Raw genomic sequence first — 21,909 nt, forward strand, 5'->3', positions numbered from 1 at the left:
TTGTCACAAATGGCAAGATCTCGTTCTTCTTTACGGCTGAGTAGCATTCCATTGTGTCCACACCGCGTGTTCTTTATCGGTCCCGTCAGTCCGTGGACACACGGGCTGCTTCCATAACTTGGCTATTGTAAATAATGCTGCATTAAACATAGGGGTGCATTTATCTTTTTGAATTAGTGTTTTTGGTGGGTTTTTTGGGGTAAATACCTAGTAGCACAGTTGCTGGATCGTAGGTAGTTCTATTTTTAATTTTTTGAGGAGCCTCCATACTGTTTTCCAGAGTGGCTGCACCAGTTTGCATTCCCACCAACAGTGTGGGAGGGTTCCTTTTCCTTCATATCTTGCCAACACCTGTTGTTTCTTGTGTTGTTGATTTTAGCCATTCTGACAGGTATGAGGTGATACCTCATTTTTTAAAATTTACATTTTCCTGATGATTAATGATGTTGAGCACCTTTTCATGTACCTGTTGAGTATATGTATGTCTTCTTTGGAAAAATGCCTATTTGGATCCTCTGCCCATTTTTTAATTGGATTGTTTGTTTTTGCCATTGAGTTGTGTGAGTTCTTTATATATTTGGGATATTAACCCCTTATCAGATATATGATTTGCAAATATTTTCTCTCACTCAGTAGGTTGCCTTTTCATTTTGGTAATGATTTCCTCTGCTGTGCAGAAGCTTTTTTGTTTTATGTTTGCTTTCATTGCTTTTGCTTTTGGTGTCAGAGCCATAAAATCATCAAAAAGACTTGTGTCAGGGAGCTTACCACCTATGTTTTCTTCTAGGAGTTTCATGGTTTCAGGTCTTATGTTCAAGTCTTTAACCAATTTTGATTTTATTTTTGTGGATGGTGTGAGAAAGTGGTCCAGTTTCATTCTTTTGCATGTAGCTGTCCAGTTTTCCCAGAACCGTTTATTGAAGACAGTCCTTTCCCCATGGTATATTCTTGTCTCCTTTGTCACAAAGTAATCGACCGTATGTGCTTGGGTTTATTTCTGGGCTCTCTATTGTATTCCATTGATCTGTATGTCTATTTTTATGCTAATACCATACCATTTTGGTTACTAAAACTTTGTAATATAATTCAAAATCATGAAGTGTGATGCCTCCAGCTTTGTTCCTCAAGTTTGCTTTGGCTACTCAGGGTCTTTTTTTGGTTCCCTACAAATTTTAGGATGATTTGTTTTAGTTCTGTGAAAAATGCCATTGGATTATACTGAATCTGTAGATTACCTTGGGTAGAATGGACATTTTAAAAATACTAATTCTTCCAATCCACGAGCATGGCATGTCTATTTCTTTGTGTCTTCAATTTCTTTCATCACTGTCATAGTTTTTAGTGTATAGGTTTCTTACCTCCTTGGTTAAATTTATTTTATTTTATTATTTTTGGTGCAACTGTAAATGGAATGGTTTTCTTAATTTCTCTTTCTGATGGCTCATTCATTAGACTAGTGTACAGAGACACAACAGATGTTTCCTGTGATTTTACTGGATGTATTTATCAGTTCTAACAGTTTCTGGTGGAGTCTTAAGGGTTTTCTATATATAAGATCATGTCATCTGTAAATAGTGATGGTTTTACTTCTTCCTTTCCAATTTAGATGCCTTTTATTTCATTTTCTTGCCTTATTGCTGTGGCTGGGACTTCTAGTTCCATGTACTTATTCCTGATCGTAGGGGGGAAAGTTCTCAGCCTTTTACCATTGAGAATGGTGTTGGCTGAGGGTTTGTCAAATATGATCTTTCTTACATTGAGGTATGTTCTCTCTATACCTGCTGTGTTCAGAGTTTTTATCCTAACAGTAATTTCTTGTTGTAATTCAATATCTAGTCACTATTCAGACTCTCTGATTATCTAATGTTTAGTTTGTTTGATTCAGGATCAAAATGAAGTAAAAAAAAATTGTGCTTGGTGAGGACAAGTTCTTTAAGTCTTTCTTAATCTACAGATTCTTCCTCTGTCATAGTTTTCTTGTGGTTAGTTTGTGGACAAAAACAAGTTGTTTGTCCAGTATGTTTCTTTAGCCTAGGCTCTGAAGATTGTGTCTCAGATCTATCATTCAATACAGGCGTCTGTCGCCTGTGGTCATCCTGTACATTGTGGTTGGATCAGACTCAGGTTCAGTTTTCTGGCAAAAATTCCTCCTGGAAGGTGGCATATGATTCTGGCTGCCTCTGTTCACCACTCCTGGGGTCACTGATCTGTTAGGACTTCACAGCGGAGCTACCCTGATTATGAAGGCTCACCGGAGCAGCCTTGAAAGTTTCTCCTCTGGAGAGCGCATGCCCTCCTCAGTCACCCAGGGGCCTGGAGGCAGGCTGTGTAAGAAAACAAGATCAAGGATTGATTTCAGAGTAGTAAGGTGGTTTCTTAGAATCCTCTTCAAGTGACCATGAGTTTTGTTTATTTGTTTCATTAAGAACTAGTGGATGCAAACATACTGGACGTGATTCAGTCTATTATAGTTTTTTTTATTTTTCAGTGGTTAGTGGGAGCCCCTTCAGGTTGGCTCTTGAGTCCTTCTGATGTACTCCTGGAATTCTTTGAGGCCATAGTAGAGATGAGGAAGCTCAGATACTTGGGGGAAGGCAGTGTGTTTTGCATCCTAGACCTGTCATGGCCAGGACCCTAGGGACCTTGCTACTTCCTAGGGGAAATGGAATTGGGGAACCACCATCTGGGCACTTGATGTTGCTGGCTTCTTCACTGTTTCTGGGCTTTCTTCACTGGACAGAGTAGGAAATGATGTCTCTTTGTAAGAGTACCTACATCATGAGTTTATGCTGCTGGTTCCAGCTCAAATTCAAGACCACAAAATTTTTAAACTCACTGATTCCTTGCTCCCACACTGAAAAATTGCAGACATCAACAACTCATCAGAGAATCATTCATCTGCCTCAGGCCATGCTATACACTGTAGTCTCAAAACAGCAGTCTCCACACTCCCTCTAAAACGTGAGATTTCTGAGAGCAGCTTAACATTTTTTGCAGTTCTTTTTGCCCATAGGGCATATCTCATTAGGGGTGGACTAATCAAATTACCGTGTTTAAAGTCACTTTAAATAGATTCTCTCTCTGGGGCTTTGCCACCAACCTAATTCCAGTTCAGCTGAGTTCATTTCTTTTATTTCGCTTTCAATTGTTAGGGAATGCTTTTTAAAATTTCAAGTTTTTTGGATGTAAAATATATACATGGCTCCAAAGTCAAATCTGAACACAAGATAAATTCAGAGAAGTCCAGTTTCTGCCCCCCACAGTTGCGCTGGCTTATCTAACTTTTCTTTCTTTAATATACGCAGTTTCAGATTTATGTATATGTGCACACACACAGTACGTGTGTGTGTTAAATGATAGAAACGTATGCACGTCCTTCCACGTGTTCTTGTTGAACAGAATGTCTCCACGATCTTGAGAGCTGCGTGTTCTCACCTGGTGCAGCTCCCAGCCTCCCAGCCCCTCGGCAGCTGTGAGCGGGTCAGCCTGTGCTTGCCTGCAGCTGGGTAACACGGCGGGTCTCAAACGCCGTCCCTCCGATCTCGTGTTACTCTCTTCCAGGCCATCGACAGCATCCACCAGGTGGGCGTGTACTGTCTGGCCCTGGTTCCTGCCAACACCTTGCCCAAGGCTCCTCTCGGAGGGATTCACATTTCTGAAACCAAGCAGCGTTTCCTGGAGGGGATGCTGCACCCATGTAATGTACTAATGTGCCCTCACACCTGTGTCACCAACCTTCCCAAACCTCGCCAGAAACAACCAGGTTAGTCCTATGCGGCAATAGCTGTCTGTTCAGTCTCCATATTGGTGGCAGCCACACTCGTGGCTCAGTGGTGCAGCCCGCGTGGGGCCTGCGTCTCTGGGGCTGGAGTTAGGAGCCAGACCTACATCAGGGCAGTCACCACCTCCTGCCTGCCTGGAGCCAAGCCACAGATGAGAAAACTTTACCGTGTCACCTGTGTGGTGGCTCTCAGCTGCCTGTTGGGACCCATCTCAGTCACTAAATGCAGGCGTGGCATCTGAGGCTTGGAGGGCGAGGGGGTGGCTCGCTGGGAGTAGAGGTGCGGCCCAAGAGCAGACGTGGAGCTCAGGGATGGAGAGAGACAGTGCAGTGCTGGGGGCCGGCCCGCCAGGCTGCTCCCCACGGCTGACGCCTCAAGGGCCTCCACGAATGCTCTCCCTTCCCTGATTTCACACGTCTAGAAACTAAGTTCAAAGACCGGCTTGACTGTTATTTTTGTTCCTTTGGTTATGTAAATTTTTTTGTTTTTCTTTCACAGATTATTGAACACATAAGATACCATTAAATAAAATACATTTACTCAGGAAGGTTTAATTTCCTGTTTTATATGTAAAATGCAGGAAAACCGCGCAGTACCCTGAGCGTGTGGCTGTGCTGAGGTCCAGTCATACCCCCAGGTCTACGCCGGATGGCGAGTTTCTCAGTCTGGGGTTGCTTGTATTTGAGAGAGAGACGCTCTTCGCCGCTCACCATGACCCTTACGGCTGGCTTCCTGAGCGTCAGCACCTTAGTGAAGAGTGAAACGCCTCATTCAGATAGAAAGTGTTCCGGCAGTAAAGTCACAGGACGGTCCTGTCCCTGAGCCACCACCTGCTCACTCAGAATCCCCCGTTTTCCAGAGGTGGGGCCGGCCTCCATGATCGTGGGGAACCTGGTTGCCGGGAAGAGGATCGCACAGGCCTCGGGGAGGGAGCTGGCTCACCTGGAGGACAGCGACCAGGCCAGAAAGGTAACGGCCGGGGCCCGGGGGCGCGAGGAGGGCGCCCCTCGGCGAGGCTGCAGACTGAGGGGGCCTCTCTGCGCAGTTCCTGTTCCTACCCGACGTGCTGCAGTGGCGGGCACACACCACTCCCGACCACCCGCTCTTCCTGCTGCTCAACGCCAAGGTGAGCCAGCTCCCAGCGCTCTGTCCCCCAGGTCCTGCTCAGAGAGCGCTGTGCCCCCGGCCGCCTGCCCCACCTGCTGTTTTCTGTGTGGGGAGCTCAGCGGTCACCTCAGTTGGGCAGTGACATTTCTGGTAGAGCTAGTATTTTTTTTAAGATTTTATTTATTTATTTGACAGAGAGAGAGAGACAGCGAGAGAGGGAACACAAGCAGGGAGAGCGGGAGACGGAGAAGCAGGCTTCCCGCAGAGCAGGGAGCCCGATGCGGGGCTCGATCCCAGGACCCCGGGATCACGACCTGAGCCGAAGGCAGACGCTTAACGACTGAGCCACCCAGGCGCCCCTGGTAGAGCTAGTATTTAACAGGAAAATGCTCAGTTAGAAACAGCATGCTTGTAAAGACTACTAAGTGAGCTAAAAGGAAATGTTTATTTTGTAAAAATTAGGAATTTAGATTTTTTTGTTTATAGCTTTAACATGACAAATGCTGTTTATTGCCCTGATCCTGGGGTAGGTTCAGAAATTCACTTCCATGATTTTGGCTACCTTTTGGTGTGATTACACTGTACCAGGAGTTCTCAGGACAGGAAGGAGGTGTGCCGTAACCCTCACATCCAACTTTGGGCCAGCAGACAAAATATAGAAACATGACAAGTTAAATAACCCTAAAAATCCCGCCTCACTCAGATGCATCTCACACAGGCCGTGAGAACGTTTGCACTTTGACACAGTAAAGGGCAGGTCGCTGTGGCCTTAGAAAATGCTGGTCTAGCTTTTGTTTCTGCTTATTACTGCCCACTGTTTCTTCATTTAAAAAATATTTATTGATACCTGTTAGGTTCTGGGTGTTAAGTAAGAGAAAAAGCGTCCTGCCCTCAGGACGCTTGCAGTGAGTCTTCCCTGCTGGAAAACTAGTCCGTAAAAGAGACTTTATGTTCTTTGTTCACCGTGTATCTGCAGATCTAGAACAGTGTTCAGAACATATTTATCATTGATTGAGTTCTAGAGCATGGAGACAGCCAATAATTAACAAGTGGCCCAGGTAAAATGAGCTCATGATGGGAAACCGAAGATGAGAACAACAGGGGTGTGGCCCCGAGTGCCAGGGGCTCCGAGGCCAGCTGCTGGCTGTTACCGCGAGGGTGTGGCTGGAAGCTGCGCGGGACTGAGCTGTAGGCGCGTGATGGTGATGTGGTTCGTGGTTCTGAGTGGCTCCTGTGGGTTGCAGGAGGGTGAGTGTGGGGCGGCAGCTCAGAGAGGATGGGGGTGGGGGCCGCACAGAGGTGCCCACCAGGCATGTGTGGAGAGGTAGATGGTCTTTTTTTTTTTTAAAGATTTTATTTATTAGAGAGAGAGAGAGTGCACAAGCAGGGGGAGCGGCAGAGGGAGAGGGAGAAGCAGGGAGCCTGACGCGGGGCTCGATCCCAGGACCCCGAGATCATGACCTGAGCCGAAGGCAGACGCCTAACGACTGAGCTACCCAGGCGCCCCGAGGTAGATGGTCTTTAAAGCCAGGAGAGAGCTCAGGAGGAGCCCACAGAAGACTGGGCCTGGCCTTTTCCAAATCCCCTCAAAGTCACTAGTAAAACTTGGCATTTCTTTTGGTTTGTCAGCCTTCTTCGGTTTTCAATTGTCCTTGAGTCCCTGGGGACATGCTGGCCTCTGACCTAGGAGGAGGCCTGTGGCCGTGTAGGTGGCCGTCCAAGGGGGCTGGCAGGCTCTGCCGGCTCTGACGTTCTGCACCTCAGCTGGGCTCGGGGGAAGCAAGCCCAGCTCCCTTGCACGCAGCCTGGCTCTGCGGACAAGCACGTTGGCCTCCGTAAGGGAGAAGGGAGGGGTTCTGACTTTGGCTGGTCTGTTCTGGGGCATTATGTTTAGACCGAGCTGCACTTTTAATTTCCTTAAGAAGGACTAAAAGCTCTGAGGCCTGCCCGACTCCGGTCAGCCGAGGGAAGGAGGCCTTTGCTGGGAGCTGGTGTCCTGACGTCCTTGGCAGAGACGCGAGGCGAGCGAGCGAACGGGCCCATGCCACCCGCAATGCTCTGCGTCTGCCAGGTGCTCCAAGAGGGCAGGCCGCCGACCTGGGGGAGAGGAAGTTCAAACACCACAACCGTGTAGCTTCCGGATGTTTGTTTATTGTGCATTATTATGTGTATTTATATTCAGGATAATGGTTGTTTCTGGGGAAGGAGAGGATGAATTAAGGTTGGTATGCAGAGTGGTGATGATATGTTTTAGAAAACAAATTTAAACATTATGTGGCAAAATATTATTAGGTAAGGAGAACCTGGATATTTATTCTATTATTCTTTATAATGTTGTTATATTTAACAGATTTTATCAAAAAGGCCAAAAGAGTTTTCTTTTTTTTAATATAATTAAATTTAGTTAATTTATTTGAAAAAATTTTTTTAGAGAGAGCGCGAGCGAGCACACGGGAGCGAGTTGGGGGAGGGACAGAGGGAGAGAGAGCACCTTAAGCAGGTGACATGCCCAGTGGAGCCTGACGTGGGGCTCGATCTCACGACCCTGAGATCGTGACCTGAACCGAAATCAAGAGTCAGACACTTGACCAACTGGGCGCCCTCAAGAGTTTTCTCTAACGGCTGAGCCTCGGGCTGTCCTGGACAAGCAGCATGCCCACTGCTGCAGGCTCTCTGGAGACCTGCACAGCTTGTCCCTTCCCTGCTGGAGAACCAGCCGCCTTTGGGAACCCTCCCTGAGATACAGACGACTACGTGTGTCCTGAGAACTGGCGCAGGCCCCAGCCCTAACCGCAGGAGGTTGGGGCACAGGGCACGAGCGGTGTGTGCTCAGGTGCCCGAGGAACAGACCCCGCCCCCAGCTCCGCGCTGATGCAGGGACCACCTTCCTAGGGCAGCGTCACCAGCACTGCAACCTGCGTCCAGCTGCACAAGAAGGCAGAGAGGGTGGCCGCCGCCCTGATGGAGAAGGCAAGACTGGGCACCGGGGACCACGTGGCTTTGGTCTACCCCCCAGGTAAGCACACGGGGCCCTCTGTTATTATAAAGCAGACACCCCGTAACCTACAGCCAGGTCGGAAAGTAGGTCTTGGCCAGGTGTCCTGGGTGTCCCCAGCACAAACTCCTCCACCCCCCCAAGCAGCCTCTACCCCTGAGCTCTGTAGCCCTCTCTTCCAGTTCCCCAGCGTCTGAGCACCCAGTGGGGCACCCTGCACGTCGGCTTAGTCTGCCAGTTTTCTTTACATCTGGTATGTTTTTAGTCTCTTTTAATCCACAGGCTCTCCCTCTCCCCCTCTTTGTAATTTATCGATGGAAGCTCTGGGTTGACTCTGCAGAGGCCCCCCAGCCCCGGAGCAAGCCAGCGGGTTCTCGGCTCCCGTCTTTCCTGCAGGTTGGCAGTGAGGTCCTGGCCCTGGGTCAGACTCGGGTTTGGTGCCTTGGCCGACTCCAGGTGGTGTTGAATTATCTCATCAGGGACCCATGTTGGCTTGTGTCTCCTTCTGTGGTGTTAGCATCCACTGTTGATGCTTCAGAGTTCATTCATTCATTCATTCTTCAGGGTCACGAAACAGTGATAGTCTCATTCTGTCATTTCCTGTTTTCATTTATTGACCATAAAACTAACACACAGAAACTTCCTTCATCTAGCATTTGGCTCCCCAGTAGTGGAATCCCTACGTGCTGATGCTTTCCTTCTGTCGGTCCTGTGTATTCCTGTCACACTCCAGTGGATCTAGAAATACATACATAACTGTGAACTCCTGGACTGAAATGACTTTGTTGGGTTTCAGTCCTTTGCAGTTAGTTTCTTTGTCAAAGCTCAGGTCATCCCACGTTCGGCCAATAGGAGCCCCTCCCGGCTGGTCTCACGCGACCACAGGCTCGCGTCCTGCCCGTCCCACCCCAGATCTAGAGCCAGCCATCCCTCCATGGAGACCCCAGTGCCCCCAGAACAAAACCTGGGCCTGAGGGATGCGCATTTCTTCCAGATTGACTGCTGTTTATTGGCCTTTCAGCGAGCAGATCTAGGTATTACAAATAAATGCAATTGTATCTCTTAGAGAGGCAGTACCTTATGAGTTTATCCTGTCACGTCCCATTTAATTCAGGACTAAACCCCTCCTACCTTGTATCTCCCATTTTCCATACCGAGGATCCTGGTTCTTCAGAACAGGGAGATGATGGAATTCACATAGCCCATAATCACTCAGTCACTCAAACCTGCATCACATGCAGCGTCCCCAGAATAACAGCACAAATACTGTAACCACCTAAATGAAGTTTGGAAACAGTTTAAAATTTTTGCACATGCTTTTCTGCATCTCCACCGCCCGCCGCCCCCTCCCCCCCCCAACCTTGTTGCTGTCTTGTGTCTGCGTTATCAGAGGGATGGATGGACGGCCCTTACAAATCCAGCCTCTTGGCTTCTCCTCCTTTGCTTTCAGTTCCCCCTGGAGCTGTCTGTCTCCTGGTCATGCAGGTTTCTGACGCTCCTTCTCTAACTGGTTTCTCAGGAAGCAATCCTAAGACCAGTGGTCTCCTGAGTTCTTGGTTGTTGATAATGGTTTGTACACTTTGTGATTGTTAAAGAACAAAATCCAATGGGGTAAATTTTGAAGGTCTGATTGGCTTTCTCTGGTGACCCCTAACCCGGCCGCCTGCAGCGTAGCGGGCAGAAAGGAGCCCCGGGGAGCCGCACAGATGAGAGACGTTCATGGGCAGGAGGGAACGGGACGAGGACGTGATCCCGGGAAAACTCGGGTTAGTTGGACAAGGTCACTCTCCTTCAGGGGACCGTGGGGTCTGCCAGACAGAGGACCTCGCTCGTGCCGACCAGGTGACTCCTGATGGACGCTGAACTCCCCTTTCTGGGAGAAGCCGTAGGTGTAATTAGGTTAAGCCTCGGTTTGGTGACCTGGGGCTCCGCCTGCTCTATCCGATCCGGCCCCTGGTCTGGAGGTGCCCCTTCTGTGAGTTTGTTGTTTGCCTGTTAGTGGGTCTGGCACACAGGGCCGTGCACTCGGTGTCTCTCCCTCTTGTGGCGACTCACGCCTTCGCTGGAGCAGGACGCCTGGGTCTGTTTCTCACGGTCGTATCTGTGCTTCTCCAGTCTCGCAGGTCAGAGTCCAGCTCTTCTTCCCCGTTTGTGAGTCATCTGGCCTAGAGTCTTGCAGGCTTCCCTTTTCAACTCAGCGTCCAGGAAAGCATGGGGCTGCGCCCAGGGGTGGGTCCTGCTCACTGTCTTGCCTGTTTAATCTTGGGGTTCTCATCTTCATCTCAGGAAAATATTCTTTCTCCTGCCTGCTTTTCCTCCCTTTTTCCTGCACCTGGCACTCTTCTGACTTGTGGCTTGGATCTATCCTCCCCGTCGGGTGCCTTCTCTCGAGTGTGCTCTGTGCTTCATCTCTGGGCCACTTGTCCAGGCCCCTTTTCAGCATCTCTGGGGTACCGTGGGTTGCATTCAGCACTTCTCCATGTGGGACTGCTGCTGCTGGTGGGAGCGGGGAGCCTCTTTCTTGGGGGACTGCCACGGAGTGCAGACGTCTCCCCTTCCTGGGGCCTGGGGCAGGGTGGCAGCCTAGTCTCTTTCTTGGCACACATACATGGTAACTCAAATACTCCCAAAACTCCCACTGGCATCACATTTTTTTCTCCTCCTTCCATTCCCTGTGATGTGGTTTGGAGTGTTGGGGTCCAGAGCCGATGGCCAAGAAGGAATTCTTGAGACGTGTTTGGTGCAAAAAGGTGGTTTTATTAAAGCCCGGGGATGGGACCGGGGGGACAGGACCCATGGGCGGAAGGACCTGCTGCACCGGGGTTGTGAGGGGTGGCTGATCATATGCTTGGGAGTTGGGGGAGGGAAGGAAAAGGGAGGTGTCCAAAAGGACTTGGATCTGCTGAAGAAGACTCACAGGATACCAGAGGCCTGGCTCTTGTCAAGCTAGGGTTGTTTTTCCCTGTTAACAAGACATCAACATTAAGATAGGATCTTCCTGGAGGAATGTTACACTCTGCCCGCCTGGAGTATTCGTCAACGGGCTACAGGTTATAAGGACATGTACTTTTATCTACATTTCCTTCTGCCTCTGTTTCCCACATCACCTGGGCTGTGAGGGTACTTTTCCCTAGGGTGAGCTCAGTCCCCACTCTTCAAGTACCCCTGGGTTCCAGACGTAAGGCAAGCTTCACCCTGACTGAGAGGGGCAGAGACATGGCTGAGCTGGAGCTCCCTGGCCACGAGCTGTCCACACCGGCTGCAGTGGTGCCGAGCCCCGGGCTCAGGGCTGGGGCTGGAAGCACGCACAGCACGCGGGAGCGCGCCCACAGGGAATGTGCCCACAGGGAGCGCGCCCTCAGGGAACGTGCCCGCAGGGAACGCGCCCGCAGGGAACGCGCCCGCAGGGAATGTGCCCACAGGGAGCGTGCCCGCAGGGAGCGTGTACAGGGAACGCGCCCGCCGGGAATGTGCCCCAGGGAGCGCGCCCACGGGGAGCGCGCCCACAGGGAATGTGCCCACAGGGAGCGCGCCCGCAGGGAACGCGCCCGCAGGGAACGCGCCCGCAGGGAATGTGCCCACAGGGAATGTGCCCACAGGGAGCGTGCCCACAGGGAGCGCGCCCACAGGGAATGTGCCCCAGGGAGCGCGCCCACAGGGAGCGCGCCCACAGGGAATGTGCCCACAGGGAGCGCGCCCGCAGGGAATGTGCCCACAGGGAATGTGCCCACAGGGAGCGTGCCCGCAGGGAGCGTGTACAGGGAACGCGCCCGCAGGGAATGTGCCCCAGGGAGCGCGCCCACAGGGAGCGAAGCGCAGGGCTGCAGTAACTGGGAAACACTGGGAAGGCTTAACTACAGGAAAAGGGAAGGAAAGATGGGTAGCAAACCAGTGCGATCTTGATAATTGAGAATCCGGAGGGTGAAGAGAGGGAGGGGCCTGATGCTCTTCGCTACTGTGAAGTATGTTTGACACTATTCTTAAACCATTTTTAACAACAAAAAAGAAAACGCATGCTGAAGGTCTAAATTTACATCTGAAAACGTGCCAGCAGGTAGAGAGTATAGTAGCTGGAGGCTGAGCTGGGGTCCCCGTGGGGAGGGCACTCCCCCCCCCCCATGCTTTGCATTTGCCACTGGGTGTTTTGTGTATTTCTTGGGAGTGAAGGGGGTGGCCCAGGACTTTTCCAATATTCAAAGGGGTGTATTGAGCCAAGGGATTAAGAACCCATGCTTTCTGGAAGCTGCAGAAGGGGGGGATGCTGGTGGGATCAGAAGGATTCTCCCCACCTGTGCACCTGGAAATATGTGTGTTCAGGGAACAGCATGAATTTTGTGAGCTCAAGGAAGTGGGTTCCTGTCGATGTCTTCCTCATGTGCTGTGTTGGGAAGCGACCATGCTGGGTGTAAGAGCACTCATATGTGCACCAGCCTGCTGGGTGTGCTCACGGCCCTGCTGAGCAACCCTGGCCTCAGAGTCCGCTATTAATATTGATGGAGCATTGGGAACTTGTAATCCGGTGAAACCCACCAGCCAGGTTAAATGGGACAGAGTTATTTTGACCCTTGAATTGAAATAGCCTGAGGCTGGTGTTTTGTAGCCTGAGGATGCCAGGTGGGGGCCCTGTGTGCTCTGAAGGGTCTCCAGGGTGTGTTTGTGGGGGGGGGGGCAAGCGTCTCAAGCTGGATTGAGTTCAAGATGGGAGCATAGGTTTTAAGTGCGGTATAATTCCCCCTAAGACTTAAACATGTAGAAATCTGAAGGAACATTTGGTGGTCACGTGTTATGATGTAAAGCTGAGAGCAAGGAGGGATGCCCTGGCCTGAGAACCGATGTGCGAGGAGTTGCAGCCTTCCAAGTTTCCAGTTCTCCAAGGGGGCAGACCCCCGCCTCATCCTCCCCATCACCTCCTGCTGTAGCTCTGTTCTCCTTGGTGGGCAGACCCCTCACCCTCCCGTGTTCCCTCCTTTTCAGAGCTGGGCAGCCTGTCCCTCAAAAGGGTTCCTACTTCCCTTGCTCACCTACCCTGCGCTTGGCCCCCGGAATGGTAGGCTAGTGCTGCTCCCGGGCTGGAGACCTCCTGCCCTCGGTGCCCTCCTCTGTGCCACGGACACACCCTCTTCTACCTCTCCAGCCTTTCAGGATAGTCTCTGTACATCCCTCATAGCACTTTCTACAAATATGTTGCCAGCAGGCCGGGTCTGGGGACTGGGAGGGAGTCCTGCAGGACCAGCCAAGATAGGAATGAAATAGAGTTTATTGAAGGTGTAGAGAGAGCGCAGCTATGGACAGTGTTTGGGAGACTCAGGTAAGGAGAGAGAGTCCCATCTTTGTTTGGGATGTGGGGGGTTTTACTGAGGACTGTGGTTTGGTGTGCATGTCCTCTTAGTCATCGGGAGCTGGTTTAGGTGATATTCCTTGGAGCCAGGGGGCCTTGGCCTAGAGATGTCTCTAGAGCTGCGGGTCCAGGATACTCATTCTCACCAGGTCGGATCGTTCCTTAGATGTTATCTATTCTAAAGAAATCATTAACTCCTCGTCCCTTACGAGGGGACATAAACCATTTGCATGTGTAAAGTGGGGGTGCAGGTCCTAGCAAGAAGAGAGGCAAGAAAAGGAGCAAAAATCAGATTTTTATGGAGTCCTTCAGTTTCCTGTCTCAATACCATATCGGTTTGGAGTAGTCATGGTTTTATCTGGGTAATGCTGGACTGGGACCCTCTCATCCGTTTGGCCCTCCGTGGTGCTAGGTGCTGTTCGTCACATTCCACCCCGCCCTGACCCTCTCTGACCACGTGTCTTTGCAGGGGTGGACCTCATTGCCGCCTTCTACGGCTGTCTGTACTGCGGCTGCGTGCCCGTCACGGTGCGGCCCCCGCACCCCCAGAACCTCACCACCACGCTGCCCACTGTCAAGATGATCGTGGAGGTACGTGTGCACTGTGGACCGGCCAGGCAGGCCTGACCAGGGGCAGGTGGGGGGCCTGTGCCGTCAACACGTCACCTCTCCCAGGCCCTACGTCCCGCTCACACCTTCAACCCCCGTGCTCTGCAGGTCAGCAAGTCCGCTTGCGTCCTCACCACACAGGCCATCATGCGGCTGCTCAAGTCCAAAGACGCGGCCGCCGCCGTGGACATCAGGACCTGGCCGACCATTCTAGACACAGGTGAGGGTCCTCGGCGCCTCGGTGTGTGCACTGGCCCCCGGGACACACCACCTTTCCTTTCTTTGTTGTACGGATTGTACATTTGCCACCAGACAACAGAAGTTGGGTGGGAGCAGCTGAAATAGGTGGCGAAGGGCCGCTCGCCTCTGGGCCTCCCTCGTGGCGGGACCCCTGCAGCCGTGGGGCAGAAGCCCTTGTCGGAAGCCGGTGCGTCTGCGGACCACCCCTCCTCGTGGTACAGCAGGTGGGCCCACCGCACACACACCTCCGTCCCTCGTCCCGTCATTGGTGAATGCTGCTGTGCCCCATGAGATGCTTGTGGGCCAACAGGAAGGGCTGTACACCCCCGGACCGCTATGCCTCGAGCCTTGAGGTCAGCCTGGGGCTGAGATGCCCCAAACGAGCAGCACCCCACAGGCTTTGTGGGTGGGCTGTGGTGCACAACCATGTGACCCCCGCACCTGGCAGACATCTGCCCTTGCACCCCAGGGCAAGCGGTCAGGGACTGTGTCGTCTGGCTACCGGCCCGGTACCCGTCTACAGGCCTGGGGAGCTGGTCCAGGGCAGCCGGTGTGGGGCCAGCAGACTGGCTCCAGACAGTCCTGTTGCTTGGCCAGCTTGCAGCAACGTAGGCTCCAGCCCTTGCCTCACTTGAGTCCGCCTCGTGGTCTTACAGGAACGATGAAGCAGGGAGAGCCCTGGGAGCCTGCCCATAGCTCTCGCTGGTAGTGGTTCTGCCACAGGCTTTGTGACCTTTGGCAAGTCCTTGCTCCTCCGAGCTCTCGCACTGGTAAATGCACTTCGCCCACCGTCCCTGTCACCACGCACTCAGAGCAGTCATGGTGGGTCTGCTCCACATGACATTTTCCTGAAGGTTAAAATGAGCTTCTCCACGTATGCGTGTGCCCTGCTGTCTCCAGGCCTCCCTCCTGTTCTGCGCGGGCTCTCCCCAGGACTCCCCGGGTACGGATCATGTTTTCTTTCTCCCTTTGAGAGCCTGGAGTAGCGTTAACATTACTGGGGTCGCTGCTTCAACAGATGACATACCAAAAAAGAAGGTGGCGAACATTTTCAGGCCCCCGTCTCCAGATGTGCTCGCATACTTGGACTTCAGCGTATCAACTACGGGGATATTAGCAGGCGTGAAGGTGGGTCCTGGGGTCATAGCTCTTATTTGCTTCCGCCTCTGACGGGTGGGGAGAAAGGGTGTTGGGTGCAGGTTTACGCAGGTCCCCACTCTCGTCCACAGCTGGAAGCAACAATAGTGTTCCTTGAAGTTTGTGTTAAATACCAGTAAACCCCCGGAATCAGGTTAGCCCGAGAACTATGCATATTTTGATGTTTTATGGTAACATCTAAACTTTAGAATTTATACCTAACTTTGGGAGCAGGTGGCTTTAATGAGTCTGTCCCCTCACCAGGAGCCAAGAGCTCCATTAAATTTTTTCATATTCTGAAATCTCATTTAGAAGGTCTTTAGTGTGCCATTTCCTGTGTATTATTCGGTTTGAATGGGGATTTGAGCCAGCCATCCTTTAAGGAAGCAACTGTGTCTGGCCGCACGGTTGACAGGCACTGCTGTTCACGTTCTCTGTTCCCTCACATCACTGACCAGAACTTCCATTTTACTCCTTAAGATGTCACACGCGGCCACAAGTGCCTTGTGCCGCTCCATAAAGCTGCAGTGTGAGCTGTACCCCTCGAGGCAGATCGCCATATGCCTTGACCCCTACTGTGGCCTCGGCTTCGCCCTGTGGTGTCTGTGCAGGTGAGTGCTGCAGGTGGTGCTCAGGTGAGCGCTGCAGGTGGTGAGCAGGTGGTGAGCAGGTGGTGAGTCGGTGAGTGATGCGGGTGGTGAGCAGGTGAGTGATGCGGGTGGTGAGCAGGTGGTGAGCAGGTGGTGAGTAGGTGAGTGCTGCAGGTGGTGAGTCGGTGAGTGATGCGGGTGGTGAGCAGGTGAGTGATGCGGGTGGTGAGCAGGTGGTGAGCAGGTGGTGAGTCGGTGAGTGATGCGGGTGGTGAGCAGGTGAGTGATGCGGGTGGTGAGCAGGTGAGTGATGCGGGTGGTGAGCAGGTGGTGAGCAGGTGCCCCTGCAGCTTGCCTGCCTGCAAGACTGGAATCACTTGTGTCATTTTTGGGACCTTAACATTCAGTTTTGATGCCCAGGGAGTCTAAGATGCACATGTGAGTGGGTTCGTTTGGGGGTGAAAAGGATGGGAGCCTGAGTTTGAAACGGAGTAAAAGGAGTAAAAATACATTTTTCACTACATACAAACAGTATCCGTTACTAGTAACAGGGAAGAGGCTACTTAATTTCATCAAACACTAGGAAGTAGCGACAGATCTTTGGAAGTAGAAGGCCAGAGTCTCCAGCCAGCAGGTTCTGTCCCTAAGTGTGACTCTGGATCCTTCCAAAGTGCTTAGACGGAGACCACACCCCTGTGTCACCCCCTGCTCCTCACAGAATTTTCTAGTGAAACTCCCACTTGAATTAGGGCCGAATTGTGCCCAGTGCTGGCTAGGAAGAAGTGTCCTCGGGGAAGGAAAGAGGCAGGGACGCGGGTGGCCAGGACGTCTCGTGGGCTCAGCAGCTGTCTGACCCTCCCTGCACTCTCCCAGCGTCTACTCAGGACACCAGTCCGTCCTGGTGCCCCCGCTGGAGCTGGAGAGTAACGTGTCCCTGTGGCTGTCTGCCGTCAGCCAGTACAAGGCCCGGGTCACCTTCTGCTCCTACTCGGTGATGGAGATGTGCACCAAGGGCTTGGGAGCGCAGACGGGCGTCCTCAGGGTGAGTGCGCGACCCTGCTTGCTTTCCTGTCAGAGTGCCCAAACCAGGGGCTCCTACTTGTTTCTAAACTGGACCCCGGGAACCTTAAACAAAGACCCCCAAAATCTGTTCAAGCCGTTTGTGGAAATAGAGTTGAGCCACACTGGCTCCATGGCGCTTTATCCCGGCCCCCACTGTGCTGCAAGCTCCTCGCTGTGCCCCTAGAGGTCCCTCCCTTCCTCTGCACACCCCACACATCAGAGGAGGGTGTGAGAGCCAGGCAGGGGTGCAGGGAGCAGAGGGCGGTGGGCAGGGGAGCCAGGGTGGGGGGCGGGGCCCATACTAGCTCTGAGTGCACCGTGGGGTCCAGGGGCCTGGAGCGGGGGCACAGGAGGCCAGGAGTGGGTGCAGAGCTGAGGGGCCCCCTCCAGTGCTTTCATGCTTAGGACCCTGGGGAACTGAGACCCAGCCAGCGAGACCCAGGGGAGGAGGAGGCTGGGGTTTGTGGTTTGCTTCCCGCTCACCCTGCTCCTGCACCAGGTGCCCCCTGGGGTGCCCCTCCAAGCCTTCCTCAGATGGCTCAGGACCGCTCCGCCACTCCTCCCACAGATGAAGGGGGTGAACCTGTCCTGCGTGCGCACCTGCATGGTGGTCGCAGAGGAGAGGCCCAGGATCGCGCTCACACAGTCCTTCTCCAAGCTGTTCAAGGACCTGGGGCTGCCGGCACGTGCCGTGAGCACCACGTTCGGGTGCAGGGTCAACGTGGCCATCTGCCTCCAGGTAAGGCCTGCCGGGGGAGCCCCTCCTCCTGCCGCCCTCCTGCTGCTCTCCGTGTGCTGTCCTGCCTTCTGGCCCCTGGTCCCTGCTTGTCCTGTGAGCCTTTGATGTTCACTTCCATATGTCAGTTCAGCCTGTGAGCTAGGAGGTTTTATTGTAAAAGATATTCTAGTCTCCTAGATGAACAAAGGCTCATTTGAAAACAACACGTTCTTGAGCAGTGGCTATTCACTTACCTGGAAAAATCTCTAAGGTGGATACAATATGTAGCTAATTTTTTAAAGCTTATGACACTTAACCAATTTTAAATGGAAACATTAATTAATGTGGTGGTTTGTATTGCCCCAAATTCATTTTTGAAACATTAAGGTATTTTACTTATTAAAAGGAAAACACAAAGTTTCCAAAATTGAACAGCTAGAGTATGTCTAATGCTGCTTCAGATGACTGGCTGTTTTCCGGATTTGGTACCAGTATCTGCATTTAACTTCTTCGTAAAAGCATACTGAATGCCTTCCTCACGGACACGGTATAGGAATTACGGGGTGGAAGAGGCACCCCAGGAGCCAGAGCAGGGCCCAGGTGCCAAGCCAGAGCCTCTGCGCAGCCTTGGTCCTTGGCACCCGGCACACCTGTCCTGGGCCAGCCTGTCCCCGGCACAGGGCCGGTCTCTTATGCAGAGACCATCCTCCTGTTTTCCGGGCATTTCTGCTGATGTCCTCCCCGCCGTGAAGACCCTGCTGGCCTCTCCAAGCCTCAGACCCTTGCTGGTGGCAGGAGGAGGTGGGCTGGGCCCCCTCCTCACGTCCCTTCCTCTTGTAGACAGTACGACTAAGTGTCAGGCTGCTGATGCACAGTTCGAGGCTGTAAGTGAACACCTTACTCTCTGCTCAACATCTAAAAGCTGGTGCCCCCTTTACTCGATATTTGAAAGTGTCTCTACTATTTGTCGTCACATGGGATGCCACGTAGGATTGCCAGACTCTTAATGGGTTGTTCACGTTTGCGCTTTGAGATGCAGTGACGTATTTTGCTTTCTCTTACGTGTGTTTCTCACGTGGCCTGTTGCTTCCTGTTTGTTTCCTGTGGCTGTCTCCTCCCTGTCTCCCTCTGCTGGCCTTCTTTGCCTCTGTCAGCCCAACAGGCTGGGAAAGCTGGCTGAGCAGGTACGACCTTGACCTCAACCTCAAGGCACCTCTGTGCTTCCCCCAAGAGTTCCTGTGGCTTCTTGTGAATTCCAGACAAACGCATGTGTCTCTCCTGTCTGACTTTGCTCACAGTGGATGTTCTTGACGTATTACAAAAGCTCCTTTGAAACCAAATGGAAGCGCAAAGCTATTTTCAAAAGAACGTACCAGTCCTGGCGTTGCCTTTGGAGGAAGGACCGTGTTTGGTCTCAAAGAAGACACTTGTTTTAACCAGGGCAGACGTGGGTTACACTGTCTGGGGTCTTCAGAGAGTGACGTCGAGCAGAGTGTCCATTTAACTCCATGTTCCTTATCTACTAAATGGGCCCTGGTAGCCTCAGCAGGGTCAATGCCAAGTCTCGAAGAGAGGCGAGAAGGGTGAATCCCCGAGAGAGCCTCCACTCTGCTCGGCCCGTGCTAGAATCCAGTTGGCTGGCGAGAGGCCAGGCCTGATCTGACGGCATGGCGGAAATGCCCTCCAAAACCTACGGTGGTGTTTCTACCATCGCACGGAGGGTGGGGACCAGCGGGAACACAGAGCTCTTAGAACTGACGAGTAAAATTGTAGGTTTTGCTGGACGCTCCACTCGACGTTGTTGAGCCAGGTAGATGTTTGGATGGAGGGCGTCTGTGCCCGCGGGCAGGCTCCTGGCCCCAGGCAGAGCTGCTGCCTTCCTGGGTGTGCCCTGGGGGCCCGGGAGGGGCTGTCACGCGGCTCTGCCCGTGTAGATGCAGACCCGCTCCTGCAGACCCGGTGAAGGGAAGTTCCTCTGCTGCTCTCCTTTCAGGGCACGGCCGGCCCAGACCCCACCACCGTCTATGTGGACATGAGGGCGCTGCGGCATGACCGGTAAGGGCCCGTCCACACCCGCAGGGGAGCTTGTGTGGGCCGGCTGGGTCCCGGGCCGACCTCCCAGCAGCCTGGCGTGAGCGGCTGGCTGGCTGGGCCCCCTGGGGGGCCCCTCGTGTCAGCACCGCTCAGGCAGCATCCCTGAACCTATGGTTCCCACCCCTGGAGGGAGGATGGGAGTTACCCAACACCTGACGCGGGTCGTCTTACGGGGTAGAAAACAAGCGAACCAGCCAACGGCAAGCACGTTTTTCCCACGATACCATTTTAAGACCAGACTTAGCGTTTCCGTCCAGTAAATGTGCGCGGGCCACAGTGTGTCCCTATGGGTCTGGGTCCCTCCCAGCTCCGAAGCTGGGTTCTGGTTCTGGACCCTCAAACGTGGCCACGCTGCCCCTTGATGTAAACAGCGGTGGAGCCTCCTGGGGGTGGGGCCAGCAGGTGGGGGCGGGTGGGGGGAGGGTGCAGAGAAAGCTGGAGCCAACCCCTGCCCTGAGTCGGGGCCAGTCAGCAGGCAGTCGCTGCTCCAAGGTCACGGCAAGGTCGTGAGTCTGAAGACGAATTGTCCACAGACTGACCTTTATAGTGACAAGCAGTTTCTGATGACTTTTCCCTTGTTAATTTTCAGGGTACGTTTGGTAGAACGGGGTTCTCCGCACAGTCTGCCGTTGACGGAGTCTGGAAAGGTAATGGGAGCTGGAACTTGGCCCCTGGCGGGTTCCGAGAGGTCAACATGTCCTGATGGAAACAGGTCGACCGGGGTCGCGGCTGGGCTGATGCAGAGGGCTCCTGTCCTCCTCACCTCTCACACAAGGACATCAGAAAGGAGAGAGGGTCAGAAGCCCAGAAGGAGCTCCTACTGGGGGCTTGAGCCCGCTGGGCCCGATGCCACCAGGGGGATCTGGAGAACAGGTGTCCTCAGAGCCAGGGAAAGTTCGAGGGAAAGAAGAGCGCCCGCGTGGCTTTATCAGGGGGTGTGATGCAGTGGGGGGATGGCCTGGGCGTCAGGAGACAGCAGGGTCAAGGGCAGGGCTGGGTGCCCAGCGTCGCGGCCAGGAACAGACGGCCCCGATCTCAGGGCTTCCCACAGCTCCCGCAGCGTGCCGGTGCTAGGCCCAGGGCAGAGGGGCGGCCCGTCCTGTTCCTGCGCAATCCCAGAGGCAAGAAATGGAGGTTGGCACGGCCCACACAGCCTGGAAGGGCCACCCCGATTCTGCTCCCACACGATTAGGGTCACAGCGACCGCTAGGGACAGGGCAGTGGAGACGGCAACAGGACAAGAGCTGTGCGCCTGCAGAGGGTGACCAGGGTCGGGCTTCTGAGGAGGGACAGCCACAGACACGAGGGGCAGAAGGCTCCGCTGGTGCAAAGGTCCTGGGGTGGGAGTGTGGGCCTCGGAGGGGCCAGTGTGGCTGGAGCTGAGCTGGGGGAGAGGAGGAAGATGACCATGGGTGACAGAGCCTGCATCCCCATGTTCCTGTGACCCCTTGACCCTTCCTCCCATCTGCCTGGAGGTCCCCACTGCCATCTGTTTCGTATATGGGGACGCCACCTGAGACAGAACAGGTATCCGGGTGGTCTGACCAGAGCCAGTGCCCCTGCATGCCTGAGCCAGCCGGCAGAGTGGGACTGACTCCATGTCTTCACGGTAGCTCCCCAGCCCAGGCTGGGGCTCACCGAGCCGACACACAGAGCCCTGGCAGCGGCCCGTGGTGCGTGGACGGCACCCCATACTCATGTGCCCCTGCAAGGGGCAGGTTGTCCTCGTGTGGCCTTAGTGAAAGACCCCAGGTGTGGGAGATGCTTACGGAAACCCTCCTTACCCCTCTCGACATCTGAAATAGGGTCCATTCTTAGGAACTGGGATAATTTTGCTAAGATTCACAATTTATTTTTATCTATTAAAAAGTCTCTTATTTCTGTGAAAAATCGGTGTCTGATTTAGGTTGGCGTCTAACCCTCCTGATCACTCACATCCTCTTTCCAGATCCTCCCTGGGGTGAAGGTCATTATTGCGCACACTGAAACCAAAGGGCCCCTTGGAGACTCACACCTGGGAGAGGTAAGGTGGGGGGCCAGAGCCCCCACGATCTCAGCAGCTGCCCCGACTCGTCTCCCCAGTCTGTCCCAGAGTCAGGAATTCTCAGCCGTTTGGGGTCATGCATACTTTGGAGGAGCTGTTTTGCTCCTGCCCCTACTGCACCCATTTGTGTGTGGGGGGTCCCTCTGGGTTCCCACAGGATGAAGCCCACCCCAGGGTTGCCCTCCAGCGAAGG

The 21,909-nt window shown here is 53.3% G+C and overlaps 1 protein-coding gene across 1 annotated transcript in view; it reads left to right on the forward strand.

The window, feature by feature from the left end:
• DIP2A (DIP2 acetate--CoA ligase A) overlaps window positions 1–21,909 on the forward strand; it is a 77,735-nt gene that overhangs the window by 50,680 nt on the left and 5,146 nt on the right. The window contains exons 21-33 of the mRNA XM_081821126.1: window positions 3,512–3,763; window positions 4,642–4,751; window positions 4,828–4,908; window positions 7,782–7,905; window positions 13,692–13,813; window positions 13,940–14,051; window positions 15,090–15,199; window positions 15,689–15,819; window positions 16,672–16,840; window positions 17,429–17,599; window positions 19,572–19,633; window positions 20,262–20,319; window positions 21,621–21,695. Coding sequence (XP_081677252.1) covers window positions 3,512–3,763; window positions 4,642–4,751; window positions 4,828–4,908; window positions 7,782–7,905; window positions 13,692–13,813; window positions 13,940–14,051; window positions 15,090–15,199; window positions 15,689–15,819; window positions 16,672–16,840; window positions 17,429–17,599; window positions 19,572–19,633; window positions 20,262–20,319; window positions 21,621–21,695 — 1,577 coding nt within the window. The remainder of the gene's footprint in view (window positions 1–3,511; window positions 3,764–4,641; window positions 4,752–4,827; window positions 4,909–7,781; window positions 7,906–13,691; window positions 13,814–13,939; window positions 14,052–15,089; window positions 15,200–15,688; window positions 15,820–16,671; window positions 16,841–17,428; window positions 17,600–19,571; window positions 19,634–20,261; window positions 20,320–21,620; window positions 21,696–21,909) is intronic.

This window comes from Leptonychotes weddellii, chromosome 1 (assembly GCF_054177405.1).
Source record: "Leptonychotes weddellii isolate Sample4059 chromosome 1, ASM5417740v2, whole genome shotgun sequence".
Classification (NCBI taxonomy): Eukaryota; Metazoa; Chordata; class Mammalia; order Carnivora; family Phocidae; genus Leptonychotes; species Leptonychotes weddellii.